Raw genomic sequence first — 26,543 nt, forward strand, 5'->3', positions numbered from 1 at the left:
GCACTAGTTTTTGAAATTGCAGCGCTGAATTTAAGCAGGACCGTCCCATAACACAATGAAGGACTCTGGCCTTGCCTCTGGAGGACCCCACTTCGAAGGAAGGACCCTTGACTTTGGGACACAGCACTCATGTCCCATCCATTATCAGGGGGCAGGCTGTATGACCATACTGCAGCCAGCCACCAGGGGGTGGTCAGATGTTCCACCAAGATCTCACACCACAATGATATGGAGGATGAATAAAGATAAATTATTTTTTTAAAAACATGTCCCAGTTTTCACCACAATTAACCCTATAAAGCCAAGTGTATCATATTTGATACACAAGTTGTTGAGACCTACATCATCAGTCTGATATATTTTTTTCCTGAAAAACCTGATGTATACATGTGTTGGAGATTTAAAAAAAAAACAACTGAGCAACAAATTGCACAAAAAATACCAGATGTAGCAAAAATGATACAGGTTCATTGCTGGGTGAAAACTTAATATCAGCAGAGAAATATTTTTTTTCTTGCATATTTGAATTAAATGTTAAAAGGAAAGTCTTAATAGGATAAAAATGTTCGGTTTTATGTTTTTGTTAGTTCAAGAAAAACAAACTGTGAGCAACAAATTGTACAAAAAGACCTGATGTATCAAATATGATACAAATTAGAATTCATATATGCAAATTGATTTATTTATTTTTTGTCAGCAGGTTCAATAAATACTCAAGTTTTTAAAAAATATAATTTTCTGGCAATTATTTCATGGTTCAGGCTTTATAGGGTTAAAATAATAATAATTGAACATATAAATAATAATAGTTTTTCTGCACCTCATCAATGTATCATTGTCAAAATGGTTGATTGTGGCTGAACTGTTGATGCGTGTGTAGATCCCTGTCGCTCCCAAATCTCTGTCCATGACGCAGGAGAGACTCACCCACTTGGCAATAATGTGTTCATCATGACATTTTGGATGTCATCAATGTTCCCACCCTGATAAACGCCTTTATTAAAAGCTGAGAGAAGGTCCACTTTTGGCAAAGCATTAGACTGAGACAAAGTGAGATAGCCTGCATTAGTGTAGAGTAGAACTACTGAAAGGCTTTGTTCTGTCGTCAGTGACCGTAACATTAAAGGTCCTATCAAATAGGCAATACAGTTACTGTCTCAGTTGCTGAAAAACCTTGTGCACAGTTTGATTTGGTCACCTTTGTTTGTAAACAATATAGTAGATAATCATTTTTGGTTCAGGTAAATATACGAAATAAACACTCATCATTTCATTCATCGTCCTTGTCATACGTTCAGCGGGTGTGTACAGTCTAGGCTATTTATTAGATAATTGATCTTCTTAATTTTGCTCTCAAAGTGCACCAGAGTGATGCATTTCACTTTAAAATGTCAAAGGAATTTGACCCTCCTAGAGGCTCTGAGGTCCACAGCCCCCCCTCCCGGAAAACAGTTCCAACGTCCCTGTACCCACGGGTGATCTAGGCATCTTTAGGCAACAACAAAAAAAAACAATTTTGACAAAAAAATGACTTAGGCGATTATTTTAACAGTGTGACGATTTGGAATTTAAATGTTACTCTTCTGTCATAAATGTAATGTGTTTGGGAAAAGGGGCGCTATCCGCCGCACAGCGCACACGGGTTTCCATGGCGACGCGGAGGAGGGGAGCGGGTTGCCACCGGAAACAGTCTCTGCAGTGCCAGCAGAAAATGAAAAGGAGGCGGGCCTGATCTCTTTTATTGAGATTATTTCTTAAATTTTACCCTGCACTTATGTGTTTTAGATGCCGTAAACGCGCGGAGACAGTGTGGGGACACCCGGTGGCATGACTGAAGTCCCGTGTGCGCGGTTTGACGAAGTAGTGCGCCGACTGTGTTGGGGACCTCGCGCCGGCCGAGAGTAGACTGTGTGGGTGAAGGCAGAGCGGTCCTGCCCCCTTCAATGACCAGCCTTCAGTGCTGCTAGTGATAAAAGCTTCGCTGGCGACTCTGCAACCATGGAAGTCTACAATGAGTATTCTTAAGTAGTATTACTGCTGAGCACATAGCCCGTAGTTGAACGGTTCCAGTATGCCCGACCGGTGGTGCTCCATGAGGCTCTCGGTTGCCTGATATTACCGCTACAGGCCTGCTTTTTCCATCTGGAAATTTCTTGGCAGGGGAAAGCAGGCCAGCTAGCACCGCTTTTCCGCGCTGCATATCTGGGCTTTGACGGCCAATGACCACACCATTAATAGTGTTGTTCATCAATTAGAGGACTCTTTAACGCCAAGAAGTATTTTATGGGATTCATATCGGCGAATGAGAAGCGGGCCTAAGCCAAAATGGTGAACTGGAGGCGGCTGCTGCGAATGTCCAACCGATCGTTTCTGGCCTTCATATTCTTCTTCTCCATGTCCACCACTTGTCTCTACTTCATTTATGTGGCTCCTGGAATAGGTCAGTTACAGATGTTTACACTACACGCTTAACAAGGTAAACAGTTGATGTGATTATGTCCGGATTATCCTCTCCAGCCTAACAAGATCTAGCTGCTGTCAGGCACAGTCCAAGCTAACGCTAAAACAGTTAGCTACCAGGCTAACAAGCCCAAAGCTTAAACCTCTGGAGTCCATGAAAACACCTGCATATTACTTCTTCATGACGTGAAGACATAAAAATGAAGCAACATTGAGTTTTGCCATCAGCTTCCCTCTAAAGTTCTGGCTTAAAACTACATGCCAGATTTTTTTTTTTATGATATTCGGCCAAGTAAAACTGGAGATATTGTCAAATATATTTAGTATAAAATATTGAACTAGATATCATCATCATTTAACCTGTTATAAGTTATATGTGCAACCTGTATTCATATTTGCAATATTTAAAATTCTGTGTTTTGAAACATCATTTTCAAGATCAGATTTTGTGTTTCCTTAGTTTCAACATTTTGATCAAGTAAAAGTTAAAATTTGATTACCAGGACATATAGGTGAGGTAACGCTGAAAAAACTGATACCAACATGGCATGGTAAAGATTTTTAACAGATTTCTTAACAGACACAATAACCAAATATTTCAGAGGGTTAAACCAGGAGATTTTGGTTCAAATTTCCTATGCATCAATTTCTGTCTCTGTTCAGCATCTTTCAGTGTGTCCTTACATCACATGCATGGCTCCTTTTTCTCGACACAAACTTGGCTATCAGTCAGATTTTTCATTTTGTTTTAATTACCAAAGTATAAAGCTGCCAGGAACCGAAAATACAAACAAAAGACACAGGTGTCTCAAAACAGCCTATTTGCATGTAAATTAAAAATAGTAATAGTTTTCATTGTAGAAAGAAAATTCACATTTTAAAAATGGTTTAGTAACATAAATCGCACACTGAAAGCTCCTATGATTGCACTTTCAATTGGCTTTCTCAGCTTGTCTACATATCATATGTAAATAAAGTTATTGCTGTAAGTAAAACTTGTATTTTCAATAAATAGATGGACTCCAGAGGGTTAAAGGTCCAGCCCGGGCTATGATGTCCGGATAGCCCTCGTTTTTTTGCAGTGTTAAAGAACGAATGCTTCCCCCAATGTCAAGTGTGTGGAAATATTGAGACCCTGGGTTAGATGTATGGGTGATGTGCACTGTAGCTGGTGCTGCACAGATGGCTTATGAATGAATGAACTGTTGGCATCACTATGTTAATTTCATGGTTTCTACTCAGACGTACAGGATCCACATAGCATCATGGGTAGCTTGCGCCAGTACATGACTAGGATTTAGAAGTCCCCTTGTAGGACTGTGCAAGATTGATCACCTCCATATGAGTCCAGTTTTATTTCAGATTAGCCAGCTTTTAACCCGAGTTTTGTCCTGTTGGTAAGGAAGTCTCTGAAACAATATTAAGATAAACATGGCCAACTGAATTGATTTGTTTTGTTTTTTTTAATTAAAAAAAAGGCATTTGAATAATACAGTGTAGCCCTGATGTTTAACCAATCAATCTGGCCTATCCCCACTACATCTAAAACAGTTTTTACTGATAATGCCATAAATATAATGAGGAATAACTTTCTGTTTCATGTTAATGTTTACATCCTCCTTGGTGTGAATGCTAATGTAAGAGTGATACTTGGTGGAATGGATATGATTCTCTTTGCTTATCCCTTACGTGCTAGAGGGAAGTGGTTTTGTGTGGAAAGGAGTTATGCTGATAGTGCAGGCTGCTACTGGCAATCAGGTACTCATGCCGGGGAGGAGAGGCAGTTCTTGTAAAATTCACTTAAGACCTATGTTAGCCCGAAGTCCAGTAGTATGATTGTAAAGCGTTATCATGGCAAAGACAGCATGGTGTGATCTATATTGAGACTTTATTAATTGGTAATGTGATGGTATATTACTCCAATTCCATATAAAATATTCAACAATGCTACCCAAGTAAAGATCTCACAAAGTCACAATTATTCTGTATTTTGTGTATGAACTCTTGCATATCTACACTCGTACACTGTAAACAATTGTCTTGTAAATTAACAGAAAAATACTGGCAGCAGGGTTGCCAGTATTCGACTGTTAATTTTAAAGTTCCCTCACTGTTATCTACTTTACAGTATGTTACTGTGATAAAACCACATACTGAATTACAGTAAAATCCTGCATTGCATTGATTTTTACAGTAGACTAAAACACAGTATAGTGCTGAAGCTAGTTGCAGTGTTGTTGCATTATACAATGCAGTCATTTTTTGTAAATAGAGCATATTACTGTCTGAAAGCCAATTACTACAAATCAAGCGCTGTCTTCACAATAACCTCAGTAATTTTAATATACCATATACTGAATGAGTTAGTTAAGTAAAATACAGCCATTAAAATGTGTACAAGAAGAGACTTAGAAAATATCATAGATATATATCATATATTTTATGGGAAACGGCAAGCTACCTACAACTATTGCCCAGAATGCATTGTTTTCAACAGTATAATACCTTTTTAATGGAAAACAGTATGTTACTGTCACAATTTGGCTGTTTTCTTACAGAAATGTGTTACAATGTAGGCTTAATTTGGATTTTAAGAAGCTATGGCTTTTGTTGTAGAGGTCACCATATCTTTCTCAAAATGAAAAAAAGTTTACCGGTCAGTTATCTTTGGCCTGTTTACCATTAAGAACAAGCTTCCATGATGTACTTAGTGATATTTATTTATTGTGACTCTGTTTATGACCATAAAATAGAATGCAAGACTGAAGTAAGCGTGGAATGAAGACATGTCTCCACAGATATGAATTATTGACAGCGCCTGTGCTGCCTTACTGCTATTCAGTGTAATGTAGAGACGTATAGAGTGAAGCCATGAGTGGAGGAGCATATCGAATGCAGGACAATCTATGACAATGGGCACTGAAACAGAAGGCTCAGGCTGGCTCCAGACTGTCAGCCTGTGTTGCTTGTCTGACACCCATTTGTACATTGCACATGGTTTAAAATAGCGGGCAGCTCATTGCTGTAGCAAATTACAGTGTAGGTAAAGGGTGCAAATCATCTTGTGAAGAGGAGAAGGTTGGTCCATAGTTTTGCCATGGTTTGTGTGAATATGTGGTTGAATGCAGGTCTGAGGTCTCCTGTCAGAATGTGATGTAGTCTACTGTATGTTGCTGATATACAGTATCTACAGTATACTGCTGTACAGGCTGACAGCTTGTGTGGATTCTCTGGCGGGCTGGGATTGCTGTGTTCCACGCTCTATTCAACATCCAGCTGAGAATTTAATTTGAGAACTCAGTGCAGTCATTTCATGCTTTTTGCGTCTTTTGCCTTCCCTGTGACACATTTGACTTGAACATGTGTGCAGTTGGGAGCCAGAGTACATATTGATAAGAGTATAAGCTTGGCAACAGATACAGAGGGAAACATTTATATTTAAAAAGTATTGGCCTTGAACTGAAAATGACACTTTCAGTTTCATTTCAGTTTCAGGGATTGAAGCAAACATTGTTGCTGTATTCGCCAGCTAATAGTGTGTCTTTGTCAGACGGGACAGAGGAGCATCTTCTGCTGTGCAGCCTGCTTTGACCTGCTTGTTTTCTTAACCCTATCACCTCTCACCAACCGCCAAGCAAGGCTGCCCGGCTGCTCTGTGATAAAGCGCTTATCTTCCCCAAAAACTGTGCTTTTAACTTGTTCAGACGCACACTGAAACGGATGTACTGGGCCAATAGGAAGACTCATATTAGGGTTGTGTAATATGATGATGTATACGGTGTATTAGATCATGGTGGTTAATACACCAAATCAACAAGGAGGGTACAAATACAACTATTAAAGTTGTGTGATGTACATTGAAGTTCGATTGTTCTTTTAGCCAAAGATAAACATGCTTTTTATTTTTTCAACAGATTTTTTTCCAAAATGTTTACAATTTCACAATTTAAAATTCACTAAAAAAACAAATTAATATGATATCAGAAATGTAATTGTACCTACTGACATTGATATAATTTTAACTCACCAGTCAGGAAGTGTCATCCCGTTCAAACGCAAACACTAGTTGAACTAAAATAGGGAGTAGTGTTAAGCTTTGCATAAAAAATCTCTTCTCAAATACACGTATCCTGCTCATCAACTAGTGAGGACCTTTTGGGCCTCATGCAGGAAGCCCTCATATACATACTTTCTGTAAAGCAACATTATGTAAAACTAGTATTTGATTTGATTTTGCCCCCCTTCACTTATAGAGTGCAATTCACTTCTACAGTACTGTCGTAACTATAAACAGTAAACAGTTGTACATGTGCACTTGTTATGAGTACATTACTTGTGATTAAAAAGTAGTCAATAACTTCGCTAAAAGCCAAAGTTATTGCCTGTGATTGTTACAGGACTATGAAATATCCGTGCCAACCAAATGGACATATTGTAAGCCATTCATCCAAAACTAAAACGTTGTATCTGGATACGATATAAAATATTGTTAGAATTGTTATAGTTTATTGTATTTTTTATTTTTTTTGCACTATGTCAGACCTTAAGCTTGTTATCATAGTTGCAGTTTCTTTTTGCACAACTGTTTTTTATTATAAATATTTAACCTGTGGTTCTGTTAATTTTTACATGTTGCATTTTTCTTATTAATACAAATATTTCTGTTAAATTTTGAGGTCTTTGTTTTTATCCTGGTGGTATCGAAAATGCTATCGAGTATCAAATATTTTCTTGAGTATCAGTATCGAGTTGAAAATTTTAGTATCGTGACAACCCTAATAGCACCTAATCATAACAGAAGTTTTCGCAAGACAAGTTCCATTTAGAGAAGGTCTAGAGCTAATCTAGATATTGCTTGTGTCAGTGCAGTTATTAATTTCAGTACATAAGTGGGTTAAACCAAAACAAGAAAACGGATTCTGCTATTTACCTCCTCTGAGTCATTCACAGCTGTTGAGGGTATTTTCTAGACAGCTTTACTGTCTTAGCTATACTTCAGACTTGGAAGTCAGTACAGCTTTCCCCTTTAAACAGTGTTAAACTTGTAATATTTATTCAACTGTTGTATTACTGTTGATTCCAAGTAAGTTTGAACTTGGTTTTCCCTTCTTTCTTTCAGCCAACACATACTTCTTCATGGTGCAGGCTCAGGGCATCATGTTGAGGGACAATGTGAGGACCATCGGCCAGATGATTCGATTGTACACCAACAAGAACAATACGCTCAACGGGACGGGTAAGTGATGCGATCTGTCTTGCAGTCTTATTAAATAGAAATATTCTACAGTGTATGGAGATTGAAGAACATTGCCAGTTACTCAACATTGATGACAGGATGATGGTGTGAAATCTACTTCGCTCAGAGAGCCTGGCCCACACCTGACCCACATTTTTATACACTAACAAAACCTAAAGAACAGTTACATTTAATTTTATTTATATAACCGAGAATCACAGATATGCCTCAAAGGGCTTTACAGACTGTACATGGTACGACACCCTCTGTCCTTTGACCCTCACATCGGCCAGGGAAAAACTCCTCAGAAAGACCGTTTTAACAGGGAAAAAAAGAAAAAAACCTCAGGCAGAGTGACAAAGAGGGATCCCCCTCCCAGGAAGGACAGACATGCAATAGATGTCTTTGTCCAGAACAGATCAACACAATATAATGAAATGGAAAATGACAGCACAAAAGCTAAGTGGTTTATGATCAAAAAAGACCTGGCACCTCTCTCAATAAAGATATTACACAATTTAAAGGACAAAACAGATGGACTAATAACACTCATAACTGTAAAAAAAAAAACATCAAATGAACAATTCATTTTATCACGAGAAATGGCATGCGATTCGCAATTCAAAACAAAAAAATGGATAACATTTTAAAAGTTTGGTCATCAAAGGGACTGCAAATATATTCACAACTATTAATTAGAAATTAAGTTAATTCTTTTGAAGCCATATCAAATAAATATAATTTAGACCAGTGAAGTAAGAAATTTCATTACAAGTTTTCAAAAAAGAGGTGATCAGTACCACAAGTTATTAAAATGTATGATGAAAAACTATAATACGGACATAAAAAATACCCATTCCAAAATATACAGTCAGGTCCATAAATATTTAGACATTGATCCAATTTTCAGCATTTTGGCTCTGTAAACCACCATGATACATTTGAAATGAAACAATCAAGATATTCTTGAAGTGCAGACTTCCAGCTTTAATTGGAGGGTATTTACATCCAAATCAGATGAACAGTGTAGGAAGGAATTACAATACATTGTGTATGTGCCCTCCACCTTTTTAAGGGACCAAAAGTAATTGGACAAACTAACAAAATCATAAGTCACATTGTCACTTTTAATACTTGGTGGCAAATCCTTTGCAGTCAATGACAGCCTGAAGTCTCAAACCCATAGACATCACCAGACGCTGGGTTTCGTCCATGGTGATGCTCTGCAAGGCCTCTGCTGCAGCTGTCTTCAGTACCTGCTTGTTCTTGGGGCATAGTTTGTCTTCAGCAAGTGAAATGCATGTTCAATTGGATTAAGGTCAGGTAACTGACTTGGTCATGGCAGAACATTCCACTTCTTTGCCTTAAAAAACTTTTTTGATTGCTTTCTCAGTATGCTCCGGGTCATTGTCCATCTGCACTGTGAAACGCCGTCCAGTGAGTTCTGAAGCATTTGGCTGAATATGAGCAGATAATATTGCCCAACACACTTCAGAATTCACCCTGCTGCTTGTGTCAGCAGTCACATCATCAATACATATAAGAGAACCAGTTCCATTGGCAGCCATACATGCCCATGCCATTACTCTACCACCATGCTTCACTGATGAGGTGGTGTGCTTTGGATCTTGAGCAGTTCCTTCCCTTCTCCATACTCTTCTCTTCCCATCGGTCTGGTACAAGTTGATCTTTGTGTAATCTGTCCATAGAATGTTTACATTTATATTAAGTCATTTAGCAGACGCTTTTATCCAAAACGACTTATGGGAATAAAGGGGAACAATCAAGGTGTAGTGCAATAAGAGACATTAGTGCAGCAATAAGTGCTAGTGACAATTCTTTAAGGAGTAGAGTTGTGATGTGGTGCTAGGAGAGAAGGTCCTCTCTGAAGAGCTGGGTCTTCAGGAGGTTTTTACAGGTAGAAAGGGACACCTGCTCTGGTTGTAATTGTGGGAAATGCAAAGAGTTTGGAATGCCTTGGTCGAACGGGTGGCAGAGCCAGGCGCCCTTCATTGGAAGAGCGCAACGATCGTGACGTAGCATATGTCTGAATCGGGGCGTTCAAATAGGTAGGTGCAGTACTGGAGATAACTTTGTAGGCGAGCATTAGAGATTTGAATTTGATGCGGGCTGCAACAGGTAGCCAGTGGAGCTCGATGAGCAGCGGTGTGACGTGACCTTTTTGGCTGGTTGTAGACCAGGCGCACCGCCACGTTCTGGATCATGTGAAGTGGTTTTACTGTGCATTCTGGCAGGCCCGTCAGGAGGGCGTTGCAGAACTGCGCAGGCTCTTTTAGATTAGTTTTTTGGCAAACTCTAATCTGGCCTTCCTGTTTTTTAGGCTCACCAATGTTTACTATTTGTGGTGACCCCTCTGTATTTACTCCGGTGAAGTCTTCTCTTAGTCGTTGATTTGACACAGATACGCCTACCTCCTGGAGAGTGTTCTTGATCGATCCAACTGTTGTGAAGGATTCTTCTGTCATCCACCACACTTGTCTTCCTTCCTGGGTCACTTGTCTGCGCATGCTGCGCTCACCAGTTTGTTCTTTCTTTTTAGGATGTACCAAACAGTTGATTTGGCCACACCCAATGTTTTTGCTATCTCTCTGATGGGTTTGTTTTGATTTTTCAGCCTAATGATGGCTCTTTCTTCACCGATAGTGGCAGCTCTTTGAACTTCATGTTCAGAGTTGACCTCACCAGGTTCCAAACACAAATACCACACTTAAAATGGACTCTAGACATTTTTATCTGCTCCTTGTGCATGAAATAAATAGTGGAATAGCACACACCTGGCCATGGAACAGCTGAGCAGCCAATTTTCCCAATTACTTTTGGTCCCTTAAAAAGGTGGAGGGCACATATAAAATGTGCTGTAATTCCTACACGTTCACCTGATTTGGAGGTAAAGTCCCTCAAATTAAAGCTGAAAGTCTGTACTTAAAGCACATCTTTATTGTTTCATTTTAAATCCATTGTAGTGGTGTACAGAGCCGAAATGCTGTGACTGCAATGACTGTACAAAATGGTACAGGAAAAATGTTGAACACAGGACACAATCAGTTCAAAGTGGAACTTAGAGCTGGACAGACGCGTACAAAGCAATACGCAGAACAAAAAATTTTAGGTAAAGGAGAGAGTTCTCATGGAAAATATGTACAACATTCTTTATGACACCAAAAATATAATCAAATTTTTGTCTTTAAACCAGACTGTTGGAGAAATTGTGAAGAAACGGACACAAATCGCTCGCATGTATTCTTTTTCGGCCCCTTACTTAAAACATTTTGTCAACTAATTATACAATCTATAATGAACATTTTCCAAATTAAACCGACACTGAACCCAAAATGCATTAATCTAGGTATCACACCAGCTGATAACACATTACAAATAGATAGAGTTCTATACAAAAAATTAAGAATTACTGCTATAAAAGGGATAATAAAGAACTGGCTAAAACCTACTCCTTCCTCATTAAACAGCTGGAAGTCAAAAGTAAACAGAAATGGAATTAATAACCTATAGAAAATCAGAAATAAAAAACAAGAACATATAAAACTATGGAATAAATGGACATAATATGACAATCCCAATGAAATTATATAACAGTACTGAGATGGTGTTTTCCTTTCACCCATATTATTTATGTTATCTACTCCATTTCACCTTTCTTTTCTTTTTTTTCTCTCCTTTTTTTCTTTTCCCAGCTTTTTTATTATTTTATTTACTTGTCTACCTTATTGTTTACTCCTAAGTTTATGATTATAAGTTAACCGCTATAAAACATACTTTTTGCAGGAGTGCTGCAAGTATAAAGAATATGATATGTAAACAAATGTAAATGTCTATTAACTAATGCAATAAAGTTAAAAAAGAAAATCTCCTGACAAATATTTGTTTAGAGTCTGGCTGTATAGTTTGTTGATATCTGTGAGGGTTTTTTTTTGAAGTTGTAGACATTTTTACTTTTACTTTCACTTTTGTTTTTATCTTGGCAAGTGAACTTTTTCTGTTCTATTGGCAGATCATTTTTAAGGTTTAAGTTATATTTCCCTGTTTTTGGGAGCGACTTTTTTGCATTGTTGATCTTTCATATACTTATTTGTGTTATAGGGGACAGAATGACTGGAATTCCTCTGAAAAATGGAACACTATTAAATAGGACAGGAGGTGTAATGAAGTTCACATTTTGTTTTCTAGGAATCCTGCAAGCACTTTTATTTAATTAAGCAGATGAGGAAATTCCTGTGTTCAGATTAAATTTAAAATAGTGTGGGATTTTACAGGGACCATGTATCAATAACACTGTTTACAAATGTAGTTTCTTAATGTGTATTATATCTTTCCTATAAGCTTTTGGGTTTTATACTGATTAAGGCAGCTGTAATTCCTCTGTTCGGATAGCACAAATAAATGTTATGTTGGATGTTGCAGGGAATGTTTTTTTAATTGGTAACAAAATTAAACTTTATTTTCTATATCTTAAGAATCTTGAAAGCACCTTTATTCTATTTTTTTAATGTTACAGGGACAGATGATAATTCCTTAGTTTGGTAGCATTAAAAATAGCGGTATGTTGGATGTTAACTGTTTACAAAAAAGTGTAAATGATGTAATTTGGTGTTGGTTGTTTTTGCTGCAGACTATCCTGATGGCAGTAACTCCAGTGAATACCTGGTGCAGCCAACCACATACCTCCCTGAGAACTTCACCTACGGCCAGAACCTCCCCTGCCCAGAGCGATTACCTTCTATGAGTGAGTAGACTGCTACCTAACACCAGAAAATGTAAGGGATTAGTCATTGTATATTTTTTTTTGGTTCCCAAAACATAAGCAGAGTGATTAGGGTTGGGTACCAACCAATTACATGTTCTATACTCTGGTTGCAGACTGACAGCCTGGAGGTTTGAGAAGGGAGAGGAAGGTGGGGAGTTGTGAAACAACTATGTCCTCCCATGTTCATACCTTTTATTCAGAACAGAGAATAATGGGGCAACATTCCAGCAACAGGCAGTGTTAGGGGGCTACTAACAGGCTGGGCTGAGTCTTTTCTTGTGACAGTTTTATGTTTTCCTGTGCAATCTTTTTATTGTCGTTGTTGTTATTGTAACTAGTGCAGTGCCCGTAGGAAGTATGTGTTCGTATTGCGCTGCAAATTGTCATTTGGCCAAACAAATCCACGCAGTGATAGTATTGGCTAATGCCTCTTGCTAGTGTAACCTTAAATAACACAGAAACGCTATATTTCTGTCCGTATTATGCTTAGCTGTCGGTTAATAAAGTTTTGTTTTTACTGTTTCAAATGGATCAAACAGATGCAGAAGAAAAGCCTTTAATCTCCGCTTAGCATGCTAATCGTGAGATAGCACATTATGCAGTATGCTGCACTAAAAGTACATTAACATGAACCCAATTAGCTGATATACTATATTGCATGGAAGTATCTCATATCAAATGATTATGGGCATTATGCTAAGCAACATGAATGTCATCCCTGAATTACTTAGTAATGCAACATAAGAAGTGAATAAAGCTAAATCTCCGCTTGGCATGCTAATCGCGAATAACAGAATTTGCACATTACATGCCACACTACAACGTCTGCAACTCCTTACTTACCTTACTGACCAGGTGTAGGCCTATCACACAATGGGGCGGAGCTCCCCTAAAAGGCGTCCGATCGGAAACAGTACAATGCCGCAACACGTCCTACGTAAATAATGATATTTTGAAAAGTTAATTCAAAAATCTTCAAAATCGAGGATGCACAAGCCACATACGAAATCTATGGTCAGTCTGACTAACGGTCAGCGAGATATGCCCTAGACACACACACACACACACTTCGACCCTTCTTGCTTTTATAGATAGATGCTGATGCATCAGTGGAATAATCTTCCCTTTCTAAAAATCTTTCCACAGAGGGCCTTATGGAAGTAAACATGACAGAGATCCCTATGGAGGAGATAGAACTCAAGTTCTCCAAGTTTTTTGACATTGAGTTTGCAGGCCATTGGAAACCAAAGGACTGCAGGCCTCGCTGGAAGGTGTGTTTATGCATTTTACAAGTCTAGTAATTATATATCCGATAAACAAAGTACGCTTTTTGGTATAATGTTCCTGGTGCAGAATGGATTCTCCTGGGGAAAAAAAATCTATTAACCAGATGGATTTACTGGGCATGGGTTGATTCATACTCTAATATGTGTTCTTGTCCCTCAGGTTGCCATCCTGATTCCATTCAGAAACCGCCATGAACATCTCCCCATCCTCTTCCAACACCTCATCCCAATGCTGCAGAGACAGCGGCTGCAGTTTGCCTTCTATGTCATTGAACAGGTACGGTCCTCAGTGAATGATGTTGCATATATTTGTATTTTTGCCCATCAAAGCTCCTGACTTTAATATAGTCAGACGGCTATATGAAGCCTTGTTTAATCATGTTTGAGTATTCAGAAAAGCGCTATACAAGTCCAATGTATTGTTGTTCCAATTATTATTAGCCAGGCTGCTTAGGACCAGATTTCAGAAGAATGGGGACACGCAGGACAAATCATTATATTTTTTCCACATTCTCTCCATCACCATAACTTTCCATTTTTGATGGGAACCACTTTATCAAGATGGCAAATCCAAGATGGCCCCCATGTAAAATCTATAAGTGCCAATATATCTTCCAAATCCAGTACACCTTGCACCACAGCCACTTGCAGTTTTACTACCACACTGGACCAGTTTACTGCAGGCTTTTGACCCCATCGGTAGAATGCTCCACACAGGAAGCCAGACCTGGCTGTCTTCATCCAGTGTCCATCACCATCCTTCTGGACTGGGTGTTGGCTGCTGGGCCAGTTCAGATGTTGTCCCGATCCCAGACTGACCACTTCCCGCAGAATGTTGAGGTTGTGTCACAGCCTGTGTAACAATGGAAGACTGGAAGTGCTGTGGACTTGTCTTTGCCCAGAGCATGGCAGATGGTATATGAAGATATGTGTAGTTCTTGCCAGTGCCAAAAGCGACCCAGATGTCTGCAGCTAGATACTATATTGCTATAATTATTATGATGATGATGATGGAAAGATATTATTCACCAAGTTCATTTAGAAAAAACTCTATCCCAGACAGAAGTGTATGTGGCAGCAATATTTTTATTCGGGCACCACCGCTGGTGGAGGAGACACTGACGCTCCCATGCCCGAGCCGGATAACGGTAAACATTTAATAACAGAAGACAACAACATTTAGTGGCCTCGGCTGTTAGCTTGTTAAAAGAATTTCATGGTTGCAAGGTATGTTTATTTTTAATGATAAATGATGTAGCCTAAACATGCTTTTGTTTGTCACCATTAAAAAACTGAGTTTTGTCAGCTCCAGGCATCGATACAATAGTCTTAAGAACAATTCTCCGACTCAGACGTGTGGACTTCACGCTGACTCAAATTTGCGTACCCGAACTCAGAGCAGACGTGAGATCTGATCGTACCCTCCGCTCACGTCCAAATTGATAAATGCCGAGCCTCGCGTAGAAATGATCGTACGCCCACTTTACGCTCACTTTCTGTCGTACGTTTGATCGTTTGATAAATGAGGGCCAATGTCACACCAAGTCCATTTTCATACATGTGGCGTGTGCAGGACAAACAGCTTAGCAATGTTTTGTGTGTACACATTGTTAATACATGAGGCCCCTGAGAGGACAGTGTCAGTGGTGCAGGGAGGGCTCAAGGTGTGTCTGTCTGTGTTTAGAGTGGAAGCCAGCCTTTCAATAGAGCCATGCTGTTTAACGTGGGATTCCTGGAGGCCATGAAGGACTTGGACTGGGACTGCTTGATCTTCCATGACGTTGACCACATCCCAGAAAACGACCGAAACTACTATGGCTGTGGTCAGATGCCACGCCACTTTGCTGCCAAGCTGGATAAATACATGTACATGTGAGTGGATCATCAAAATGTAGATTTTTTTGTCTTTTTTCGAGAACATCTAAAATATAAAAGCCTAAAGCAAAATGTACTGTAGCTACAATATTGAAATAGGTACAGATTTCCTTCTCCGGCAGTGACAAATGGACTTAAATTGCAGTTGCTGATCCAGATCATGTACACTTATGTTTAACTCATATTTGTTGTTTCCAGTCTTCCATACAGTGAGTTCTTTGGTGGCGTGAGTGGACTCACTGTGGAGCAGTTCCGCAAGATTAATGGCTTTCCTAATGCATTCTGGGGCTGGGGAGGAGAGGATGATGACTTGTGGAACAGGTGAGTCTCCTAAAGAGGGGTGCAAAGTGGATTTAGTTTCTCACTCGCTTGTGTTTTTGTTTGGGAAGGGAAAATGGGCTCTTACTAAAACAGCAAAAATAATAATTTTTAAAGATTAAAGATTATGGCTGCCTGGAGGATATTTATAGATGTTAAAGGTGATCTCCACTGAAATCCACATCAAAGTCTGTTAACAAGTGCTGGTGAGAACTACTGCATATTTGAAAAGTAGTATAAAATCCTTAGTTTCTCCAAAGGAATAAATGTCCTCAAGTGATGTCACTTGAGTCAGTGTCAGTTGGGTTTCAATATTAAAACAAACAACAACACAAGAGGTGTGGAGTGAGAAAGACGTGTGCTCACCAGAGCTCTGCAGCTCACTGCTCATCTCTGCTGCAGGCTACATTAGCCGCTGCTAGCATAACACACACCAACCTGCCACCCATCTGTCAGTGGTCACATCATTGCATGGGGGGTAATGCACTGACAGACTGATTTCCGATTTGAGTGGGCTCATCTTTTTTTACAATTTAAAAGGTGCTTGAATAGTTCAGGGTTCATAGTTCATGCAACTGTGACACAAAGTGTTGTAATGACGATCTCTCAATAAATGTAATATTATAATGCCCTGCCTAAATCACTTGATACCCATACTGAAGTTATACCACTGCAGACAGCTAAAACATCAGGAGAACTAAAAAGTAACTGAAAACGAAATGTTTTTGTAATAGTTTTCATAGGACTGTTTGTCCTCCCTGTCCACTTCAAGTGAATGGAAAACACCTACAAAAATACTTTCACTTGGCAAACACATAATCTACCAAAGAGCATGTGTTAAAGGAGTTACGTGGAAAGTTTTTGAACAGAATTCTGCTGGTACAGACAAAAGCGTGAGACTGTGATTTAACCTTCTTTTTCACTTTATTTGTTGATTTCATCTTTCTTGTTAGCGCTGGATAAATCCTGAGACTGCAGTTACATTTTTTTAACTACTGCAAGTTTAAACCGACAGTGTTACTGTCACACAGGAAATTGACTGTGCTATTTTCTGTGCTCTTATAGTCTAGTACAAATATGTTAAGTAAGTAAGTAAACTTTATTTATATAGCACCTTTCACAGACAGAAGTCACAAAGTGCTTCACATAAAAATCATAAACACAACATAAAAATGCCCATACAAGTTTTAAAAGACCAAAACAACAGCACTTAAACAACCATAGCAGTCCCAAAACAACTAATCAAAAGCCTGAACAAATAAATAAAAAATGTAAAAAATATAATGTGGTATGTCCGTTTTAACGCAAAGGTATTGTGAGTCGTTGGTACTGTGCGTCAATATCTTGTGAAATTCATCTTTACATTTCACATCTGGTCAGTGATGTAGATTGAATTTGTGAATGAGTTGACAGTATGGCTAGTACTGTGCAAAACTGAGGAGTCCTATTCTCCCAACTGGGCACTAATGTGTCAAACAGAATAGATTTCTTTAATGTCAGATATTTAAAAACATTGGCCCATGTCATTTTATCTGTGTGTGTCAGAAAATCATCAAAATGTATCAGCTTGGAAGTCAACAACAGTTTGTACAGACTGCTTTGTACTCAGCTGACTGAACTGACCGAATTACCGAACTGGCTGAATACTGTATTGTTGTAATGCTGTAAATGGTTTCTCCTCAGGGTTCACTATGCTGGTCTGAATGTCACGCGACCAGAGGGAGAGATCGGCAAGTACAAGTCGATTCCTCACCACCATAGAGGAGAGGTTCAGTTCCTCGGGAGGTAAGATGGATTTTTGTCTCAGGATAAGGTTTTCTTTCCTAAAGAACAAACAGTGAAAAAATAACCAGTCAGTTTGAACAATTTAATCTGACATCCACTAGATGCCACTGGGGTTTCAGCAACTTTAACTTCTTTAAATAAATGAATGGAACTTCTTTTGGATTCACAGGAATGTAAAAGATGTGGTTTGTTTAGCTAAGCACTGTAAACATTTCTTAAAGAAGCCTGAGTTATAACCCTTATTCCAAAAAAGTTTGGGACATTGTTTAAAACATAAATGAAACAGAATCTGACAATTTGCTAATTATTTGTGTGTACAAAGACGATGTGTTTTATATTTAAACTGATACGTCTTTTTATGTAAATGTACACAATTCTGAAGACCACAGAAATATGTGGTCTTGTTTTTATTTATGTTTTACACAGCATCCCAACTTTCTGGGGAATTTGGGTTGTATTACTTTTTTTATTATGATTAAATCAATGAAGAGACTAATCTTCTCCCTCTTAAAAATACATCAGCGAGCCATGAACACACACAAACTGTAGTTCATTCTGATTCATTCCCTCACAGTCCTGCTGTCACAAATAATAGATCGCCAAATGTGGTTGAATCCACTACTGAAAATCCCAAACAAAGTCACATAAAAACAACTTTGACCAGCTGTTATAGGGCTTTTTTAAAAATGAAACTATATATTTGTCAGCTCCAAGTCCATTGGTTCCTGCAAAAGTCATACATTTTTTTAAAACCGCTGAATGCAAAAGTGGTATTGGTAATCTAGAACTTGAACTTGCTGGAACCTTCATATGGGCTGAAATATGTGCCACTAGAAACTGAATTGAATTATTTATATTTGAATTGCGTTACTTGAACAATTGAATTTAAAAACTGAATTTGAATCGCATAATTAGAATTTGTATTGTTCAATTTGAATCATTGCATTGATCAATCACCATTGGGTAGTTGAGGCAGAGTAATCGAGCGCAAATACACAGAGCGCCTCTTCGGCAGCAACTCTGTTTTCTGCGCTCGATTGCTCTGCCTCAACTACCTGGATGTTCGTCGCAGAAAATTGATATTGAATTTTGCAAACTGAATTTGAATTGTGAGAACTGAATGTTCAGTTCCAAACTAATAAATTAAATTTCAAATTACAATTCAGATTCTGTTTTTCAATGCAATTTATGTGATTCAAATTCAGTTTTTTTTAATGCATTTTTTCAAGTTAAGCAATTCAGATTCAAATATAAATAATTCAAATTCAGTTTGTGGTAGCACATATTTCAGCCCGTGTGTTACTGCAGAGTGTTTTTAATTGTTGAGATAGATGAAGGTCAAAGCAGCCACATGTGTATGTCCTTTGGGAGAATGGGGGCAGGGCCAATGGGCTGGATAAGCACTGATACAAGAACTGTGCGACTGTGTTTGTAGGTATAAACTGCTGAGGTACTCCAAAGAGCGGCAACACTTGGACGGCCTCAACAACCTCCATTACAGCCCCCACGTCTCCCTCAGCAGCCTCTACAAGAACATCACGGTGGACCTGTACCCCGAGCTCGCCCCTATCGCAGACTACTGAACCCCCCCAACCGCCACCAACCCCCACCCAACCTCTCCTCCACGCCTCTGGCTCACCCAGCTCCCCTCTGGCCTGGCCTCCTTGCGCCGTATTCAGCCAGCCAGAGGCAGAGCAGCAGTGTAGCGGAGGAGAGGAGGGGGGGCCCAGGCTGGGAGGGGTGAAGAGGTGCACCATGTAATGCTGCCAAGAAATGTTAGCGAGGAAAAAAAATCCAAACCGAAAAAAAAGAAGAAAAAATGAAGAGGCAGTCTCTCACAGTGAACTGTTGAGAGTGTGTGTGTGTATGTGTGTGTGTGTGTGTGTGTGAGAGAGAGAGACAGATGGGTAGAAAGAGAGGGAGATGGATGAGTTGCTGCATGTCTTTTTGTCCGTGCCGGCTTCACTACTACAGTTGACATGAGTTGGTTTAGGTTGGAGGGAGCAGCAGCATCTCAGCTCTGATGTTTACTGCAAAGCCTTAATGTGGCAGAACCACAGCTCCCTCCACTCGGCTCCGCACTGCTTCACTTCTGATGTATCACCGTCACCTTACAAGCCAACAGACAAGTTTTTGTCTCACTTTCTACTATCATTTGTTTTATACATATCATTTTGTTAGGCCACAGCATTCCTTTAAAAGGAGGGATCTGGGCGAGGTGGACATTAATGTTGGTGATGTACATTTTTTTTTTTTATTTTGATACGTGGTATTTATTTTCTCTGATTCAGGATGTTTGAAGAAGCACTCCTGTCTGCGTCACTCAAATGTTTGCTGTTTGTTTTGCTGCACTGCTGCTGAATTCGCATGAACATGTATGTAAATATCGGCCTCTTAAAGCTCGAACACAACACAACAATATGTAAATATGGGCCTTTAAATGCTCGAGCGTATTACAGTGATATTCCAGTGGGTTTGAATTTTATTTTGGCAGCTACCTTTGTTCTAAGGATTTCATAAGAGTGAGTGGTTTCTTCCAAACAGGAAGCTCTTCTAAAAATATAGGATGTTTGACTTAAAACAAAAAAAAAAACAGGAGTATCCAGATCTTAAGATTTGACATTATCTTTTGCATGCCTTAATTTATTTTGTTTACCAGGTTTTATTCTTTTCAAACTTAAATTATTTCATCAGTTAGAGATGTGTATATTCCTAATTTTGCCTTTTGTTGTGCTTTATTTTTTTTTCCTTTGAGGTGCACTGTGTGAAAAGAGTAGAGCTGCTCCTCAGAAGGAGGGAGGCGTGACCGAGTCTCTCCTCCATGGCTTTATACAGGGAGCAGGGTCGGCCATTACAGCAGGAGTGTGTCCACACAACATGCTTTAGTGCAGGGTCATGGTTTCATGTGAGAGTGTATATTTTTTGTCGAAGATGTGTTCTCATATTTTGATTTTTTTTTTTTTTTTAAATGATTTTTATTCTAATGATTTAGTGCTGGGCCATGTGATAATGCTTTTCATTGTACCGCACCATGCGCTGAAGCATGGGGATTTGGGCTGGATGCTGTGTGTCTGGACTGTGGTGTTACTATTTTCTAAGCTTGTCAGGCAGTCAGAAGGGCCAGAATGAGAGAACCTTAGTGTCAGCTCCTCACAGCTGAAGCTACTACTGTTCTTGAATGGCACACGCTGTGAAAAGTTTGATTTCTTAAAGCTTTGAGCACTATAAAGCAGGAGAGAAACGTGTAGGCAGATTATCTTTGACCAGATGTTCACTGTTAACATGTCTTCTACATCTGTAGGTTTTCAATTTGACCATGTGTTAGGACAGTGTCCTAAGGTGTTTAAATGAAACTCTGGCCATTTTACCCAGACCTTACTTCCTGTCGTATCAGACTATTTAATCTTGTTACTTCACAACGGCTCCCTCAGAGGGCCCTATACACTGTGCAAATTTGGTTCATCAGTCACATCTCACTGTGAGACTCGTTCACCAGTGGCCAGTTTATGCTTTGGTGACCAAAGACACGGAAGAACTTTAGAACAAAATAGTTTCTATACGACTGCTGCAGACCCACATTTACAAACCAACCAATCAGAATGAGAAACACACTGTTATATACACACACCACACAAGCAGGGTGCCATAAATATCAATGGTGTCATAAGTTTTCTTTTTAAATTTTGTTTTAATGTAGTGAAAATGTTGAGAATGAACTCCATTTAATACCTGTTCTGGAGCTTTGTGTCCTACCACGTGATCTTCATCAACAGATGGAGTTTGCCTCTTGGTCATTGAGTTGCACAAGGATAGATGGTAGCACATAGACAACTGGGCAAAATCTGTCTGCTGATGATCATGTGAAATCATTGAAAGCTCCTGAGGAACTACTGCTGGTCCTTGTCATGAGATGAATTGTCAACCGAAAAGAAAAAAAATGAATGTACATTTTTAAAACGTGATTTCAGCAGATTGATGATGCGTGCTGATAGATTAGTTGTTTTCTCAAATGTGAATATATATATATAGTTTATGTTAAAGTGAATATCTTTTGGGTTTGAACTGTCAATTAGACAAAGCAAGCAAATTGAAGACGTGACATTGGACACATTGGACATTCTAATTAACTTTTATATTTCTGTTGTAGTGCTGTGACTGACAAAGCATTCTGATGTGCCTAATTATTGACCTGATACAGTCAAACTGATGATGATGGATGATTCATACAATGAATCCCACAGTGCCCAGGGTCTGCAGTCCTGTTGGCTTGGTGTCTCTCTCCTGTCAGCACCAACAGGCTTAATTTAAAGGGGTGACACTCTATGTTTCACTTCATCCATGGCCTCATAACCAAAAGTGTTAATTTTGCACCACTTTTCACATGGGTGCTGACTCGTGTTGTTACAGAGCAAGTGCTGTGTTGTGTACTGTTCATATTTGGACACCGGTCCAAATTTAGTAAAGCAGGTAATGAGATATAGTTGACAATAGATGGATAAGTAAGATGAAGGAAAGTAGGTTTCAGGTATGAAATGGCCAGAGTGATGGTACCAATGTATTTTCTATAGTTTGAAAGCATTACATTTCTGTCAGGATACCCAGGGTTCCTCTACACAACCACTGCAAGAACTTTTGGAAAAGGCAGTCTTAAAGCCACGGTGGATATATTCTGACCTCATCTGCCCCCACCCTTCTCCCAAAAGCTCTTGCAGCAGGAATCGTCAAAGCGGCTTGTATATGTTTACAGTTTTTTTTTTATTTTAAGTCTGACGTAGCTGAACCTCACGCTACAACACAATCAGTTCAGTCACAAAGCTTTAACACTTGACAACACATGAATCAGACGAGCGCCTCCTTTAGCCGTGCTCTTTCCTGTTTGAAAAGCGTTGATTTAGCAGATAATTCTCTTGTGTTATGCCTTTCTTCGCTAAGTACCACAAGAAGTCAGCCCTGTTTAGAGGTTGCTGGCAATGATGTGACTGTGTGTGACGTGGCTGCTCCCTTCAACAAAACACAACCTATTTTTGGCTCTTGATCAGCTGGTTGGAGCCCAAACCGACTGAATCGTCGGGTAAAGTGGTCAAGTGCAGTGTTAGTAAAACTGGTGGAGGTTAACAGTCCTTAAACAACTGAAGCAGAAGTATGTAAGGTCAAAACTGACACCATCACCAAGTATTAAAACGACAAAGTCCCAGATTTGTTTTACACATTGTTTTACTTTCATTTTCTTCTGCCTGTTTAATTCAGAGAGCAGCATCATAATGAATTAATGTAGGAACAGTGGGTGTTTGCCAACATGAGGTGGTGTTGGAGAAGGTGTGACAAGGCTGTCTGCATGTAGCGCTTAACATCAGGCTACATTCCATTATCAGTATGTGGTTTGCATGGCTGAAGCAAACACTGGTCCAGATGACAACTGGAAATAATCTCTCTTGAATCCCTTTTCTAAACTGTTAGTATTCGCCCTCAGCTCTGTGTGGGTGTCGGGTCAGTGGGTGCCGGTCCTGCAGCCATTTTTTTTTTTTTCACGTGTCATGTCACCATTTGGATGCTGTGTTCACCATGAGACAACTGTATTCCATTTTGCAGTATTTATTTGTGCCTTAAGTTCTTTTTCTTTCTTTTTCACTTTGCATTCTAATTGAAGAGATTACAAATGTTTTTTTGTTTACCTGAGTTGTCATGTTTTCTCCCCTTCATGTTATTCATATCAGGTCAGACTGAGTGTGAAATATGTTCATGATATGAATCCAAAAGATATGTTTATGGCTGCCTTGAAATCATTTAATAATCCTGTGACTGCCGGTGGGTCATGTTCAACAAAAGCTTTGCCCGTATGCACTAAGACTGAGCTGCACTGAGGGCTGTGTGCACATTCTGTGCATGTCCCTGCCATTTAAGTTTTCTTTTAATTCCTAAACAATTCATAGAAACCAAACATCAGTCTTAAAAAAAAAAAAGAATGAACACAAGCACATATCCTTCTATCTTCAACAATTTCAAGCACAACTTGCTGAAGCTTTGAGGCTATTCCACAAACTTTACCCTAAAACTCTCCTATAGCCTTCTACATGCATGGCCTATCCTACAAACACATATATGGAGAAACTGTGTCATTTCCATCTAGTCCCCATAGACCATGATGACCAGAGCAGACACACAGCGGCTTTGCTTTTGTGAACAGCGCTGCAGGCAGCTTTCCACTGATGAGCAGTAACTGAACAGCATGATGTTGTGAAGTGTCCAAGTTGGCGATTCGACACATTCATCCCTGTGTTAAATTACCTGGGTTCCAGTATTTTCCATTACTTTAATTTTTATACATTGTATGAAAACGTTCCTTTCTTTGACACTCAATAACAAGCTAACTGATAGATCCATACCTACCGGCCACTTCACAGATATATCCCTGTTGGCCTTTGTGCTGGTGCATCCAGAAATGCCAAATATATGAAAGTGTTCCTGTTGCATAATTTGTCCACCAGATAGTATTAGTCATTTTCAACTGCAAAATGTCCCGAACCACATTCTAAGAATCTCTGTATAAAAGTATTCATGACACTGGAAATTGTCAACATTTTTTTTTTTTGCCTCCATCTGCAAATGGAACTGCTTGTAACATGAGAGTGTAGCCAATAAAGCAGTTGTCGCTGTATAAGGAAGCCACCAAGTAACAAGAACTTCTACGTCTCAAAGAATGCCAAAGATATGTTTGAAGGAACTATTTAAACATTGCAACACAAGGTCCACTGGTAGCTCTTCTGGAGCACTCCTCTGCAGCAGGCTTTGTTTCAACATTTCAGAAAATATGAAAGTCATAAAAATACTAAATGTTCAAAAAATAATTTTGAACATTTCGAATTCATGACAACAGGGCAAGCTCTATCTGCTGGTGAAGATCATGTGCTGCAGTTGAAAGCTCCAGAACAGCTTCTAATGGATTTTTTGCTTAAATTTAAAAAAAATGTGGATTTATTTAGACACAGTGTTGCCTTCTCACCGTCTGTCCACCAGAGTGCGCTGACAACTGTAAAATGTCCGACTACATACAGTAGTGTTCAAAATAATAGCAGTCCAATGTGACAAACCAGATTGATCCAGGTTTTTAAGTATATTTTTTATTGCTACATGGCAAACAAGGTACCAGTAGGTGCAGTAGATTCTCAGAAAACCAACAAGACCCAGCATTCGTGATATGCACGCTCTTAATGCTGTGCTATTGGGCAATTAGTTGAAAGGGGTGTGTTAAAAAAAATAGCAGCGAGGTCATCAATTTTGTGAAAAAAACAGGTGTGAATCAGGTCGCAAAAATTCAACAAATTTAAGAGCTCCTTGTCCCAAATGTGTATATGTCATGTAAAGTGAATATTGGTCAAAATGTTTTTCAAATGTTTGTAACCTCCAATATAGATTTATCTGCCTCAAATTGCAGTGTTTGTCACGCTCTAAAAAAGGACTGAATCATTTCTATTACAACAGAATAAACAAGAAATCTACTAATTTTACGTCTCACCTTTTGTCAGACTATTTCCAACGTCAATATGGAAGTCAATTATATGGTTTAAAATAAAAAGCTGATATATTGTTATTGTCAGTATTATGATCCAGTCTCTGTTGGGCTTCACTGTTACTAAATTAAAAGGCTGTCTTGGTGTTGTAAACATTGTTTATGGCCACACTCGTTTTTTGGACATTTTCTAAACTTTGTGTCCCGACCCCGACCCCCTCAGTCTGGGTGTTTGACCACTTCACTTCCATCACAGGGTCATGTGGGATGTGTGACATATTTTCTTTGATGTTCTTTGATCGTCTGTATATCTGATGGGACACACAGGGACGTAAGGTCCATTCTTCATTTCTACATGAGTGTGTTGGAGAACGAAGCTGAGTTCCACACTGAGCCAACCCTGTGAACATGTTAATGTAGCACCCCCTACCCACACCCCCTCCCTGCAGTCTTTGGTAACAGACGGTATTAAACAGTTTGAGTCTGGTGTTGAATTGTTACTTTGTAAAGTTTTTTTTTTCTTCGTCAACAGAAGACAAAATAAACACTTCATTGCCATATTCTGGAAATCGAAGTGGATGTTTGTCTCATTTCTTTCCTCATTTATTAAAAAGCAGAGGTGGAAGTAATTACACTTATTGCTGTTGTGAAGTTTTTTGTGTCGAGTATGTTTAACCCCTTATAATACTGCCCCGTTTATTGAGAATTGAGGGTTATATATACAGAGTTTCCCATTAATTACCTCTCGTGTGCTGCGTTATCACATTTCAAGCTACTGAAAGTATTTTTACACGATCCATGATATAAAGTTATTTTGCTAGTTGTGTTGCCGTCAAAACCCAGACCCACCTCTCCGTCCTCCGAGACGTGCGTGGCTCAGTTGGTAGAGCAGTCGACCACCGATCGGAAGGTTGATCCCTGACCATGGAAGTATCCTTGGGCAAGATACTCAACCCCAAATTGCTACCGATGCTGTGTTTATCGGTGTATAAATTGAACAGAATTTACCAAGCTGCCCACCACTTCTTCGCTACAAAATATGATAGAAAAACGTGCCTACCTGTCTGTATCAGTCCCGACCCCACATGATCGTTCTGTATGTGTGTGCGCGCCAAACTAAATGCTATCAACCTGTCCGGGCCGTCAGAGGTCCAAACACACTGCTGCATTATGCCATTTGTTAGCCGCGAGCGAACATTACTTTTTAAAATAGTTTTAATCACACTTAACTGTGACTAACTGTCTCAAATATCTCAAAATAAGATGCCTTAAGTAAAATATACAAGGACCCTT

The 26,543-nt window shown here is 39.2% G+C and overlaps 1 protein-coding gene across 1 annotated transcript; it reads left to right on the top strand.

Annotated features, from left to right (window-relative positions):
* The first annotated feature begins 1,706 nt into the window (after positions 1-1,706).
* b4galt6 (UDP-Gal:betaGlcNAc beta 1,4- galactosyltransferase, polypeptide 6) lies at positions 1,707-25,888 on the top strand. Its single transcript, XM_059340633.1, has 9 exons — positions 1,707-2,440; positions 7,580-7,696; positions 12,345-12,458; positions 13,626-13,750; positions 13,926-14,042; positions 15,450-15,637; positions 15,839-15,961; positions 17,642-17,743; positions 19,179-25,888. The coding sequence occupies exons 1-9, from the start codon at positions 2,326-2,328 to the stop codon at positions 19,324-19,326; spliced, it is 1,149 nt and encodes a 382-aa protein (XP_059196616.1). The 5' UTR covers positions 1,707-2,325; the 3' UTR covers positions 19,327-25,888.
* The last annotated feature ends 655 nt before the right edge of the window (positions 25,889-26,543 follow it).

Source organism: Centropristis striata, chromosome 9 (assembly GCF_030273125.1).
Source record: "Centropristis striata isolate RG_2023a ecotype Rhode Island chromosome 9, C.striata_1.0, whole genome shotgun sequence".
Classification (NCBI taxonomy): Eukaryota; Metazoa; Chordata; class Actinopteri; order Perciformes; family Serranidae; genus Centropristis; species Centropristis striata.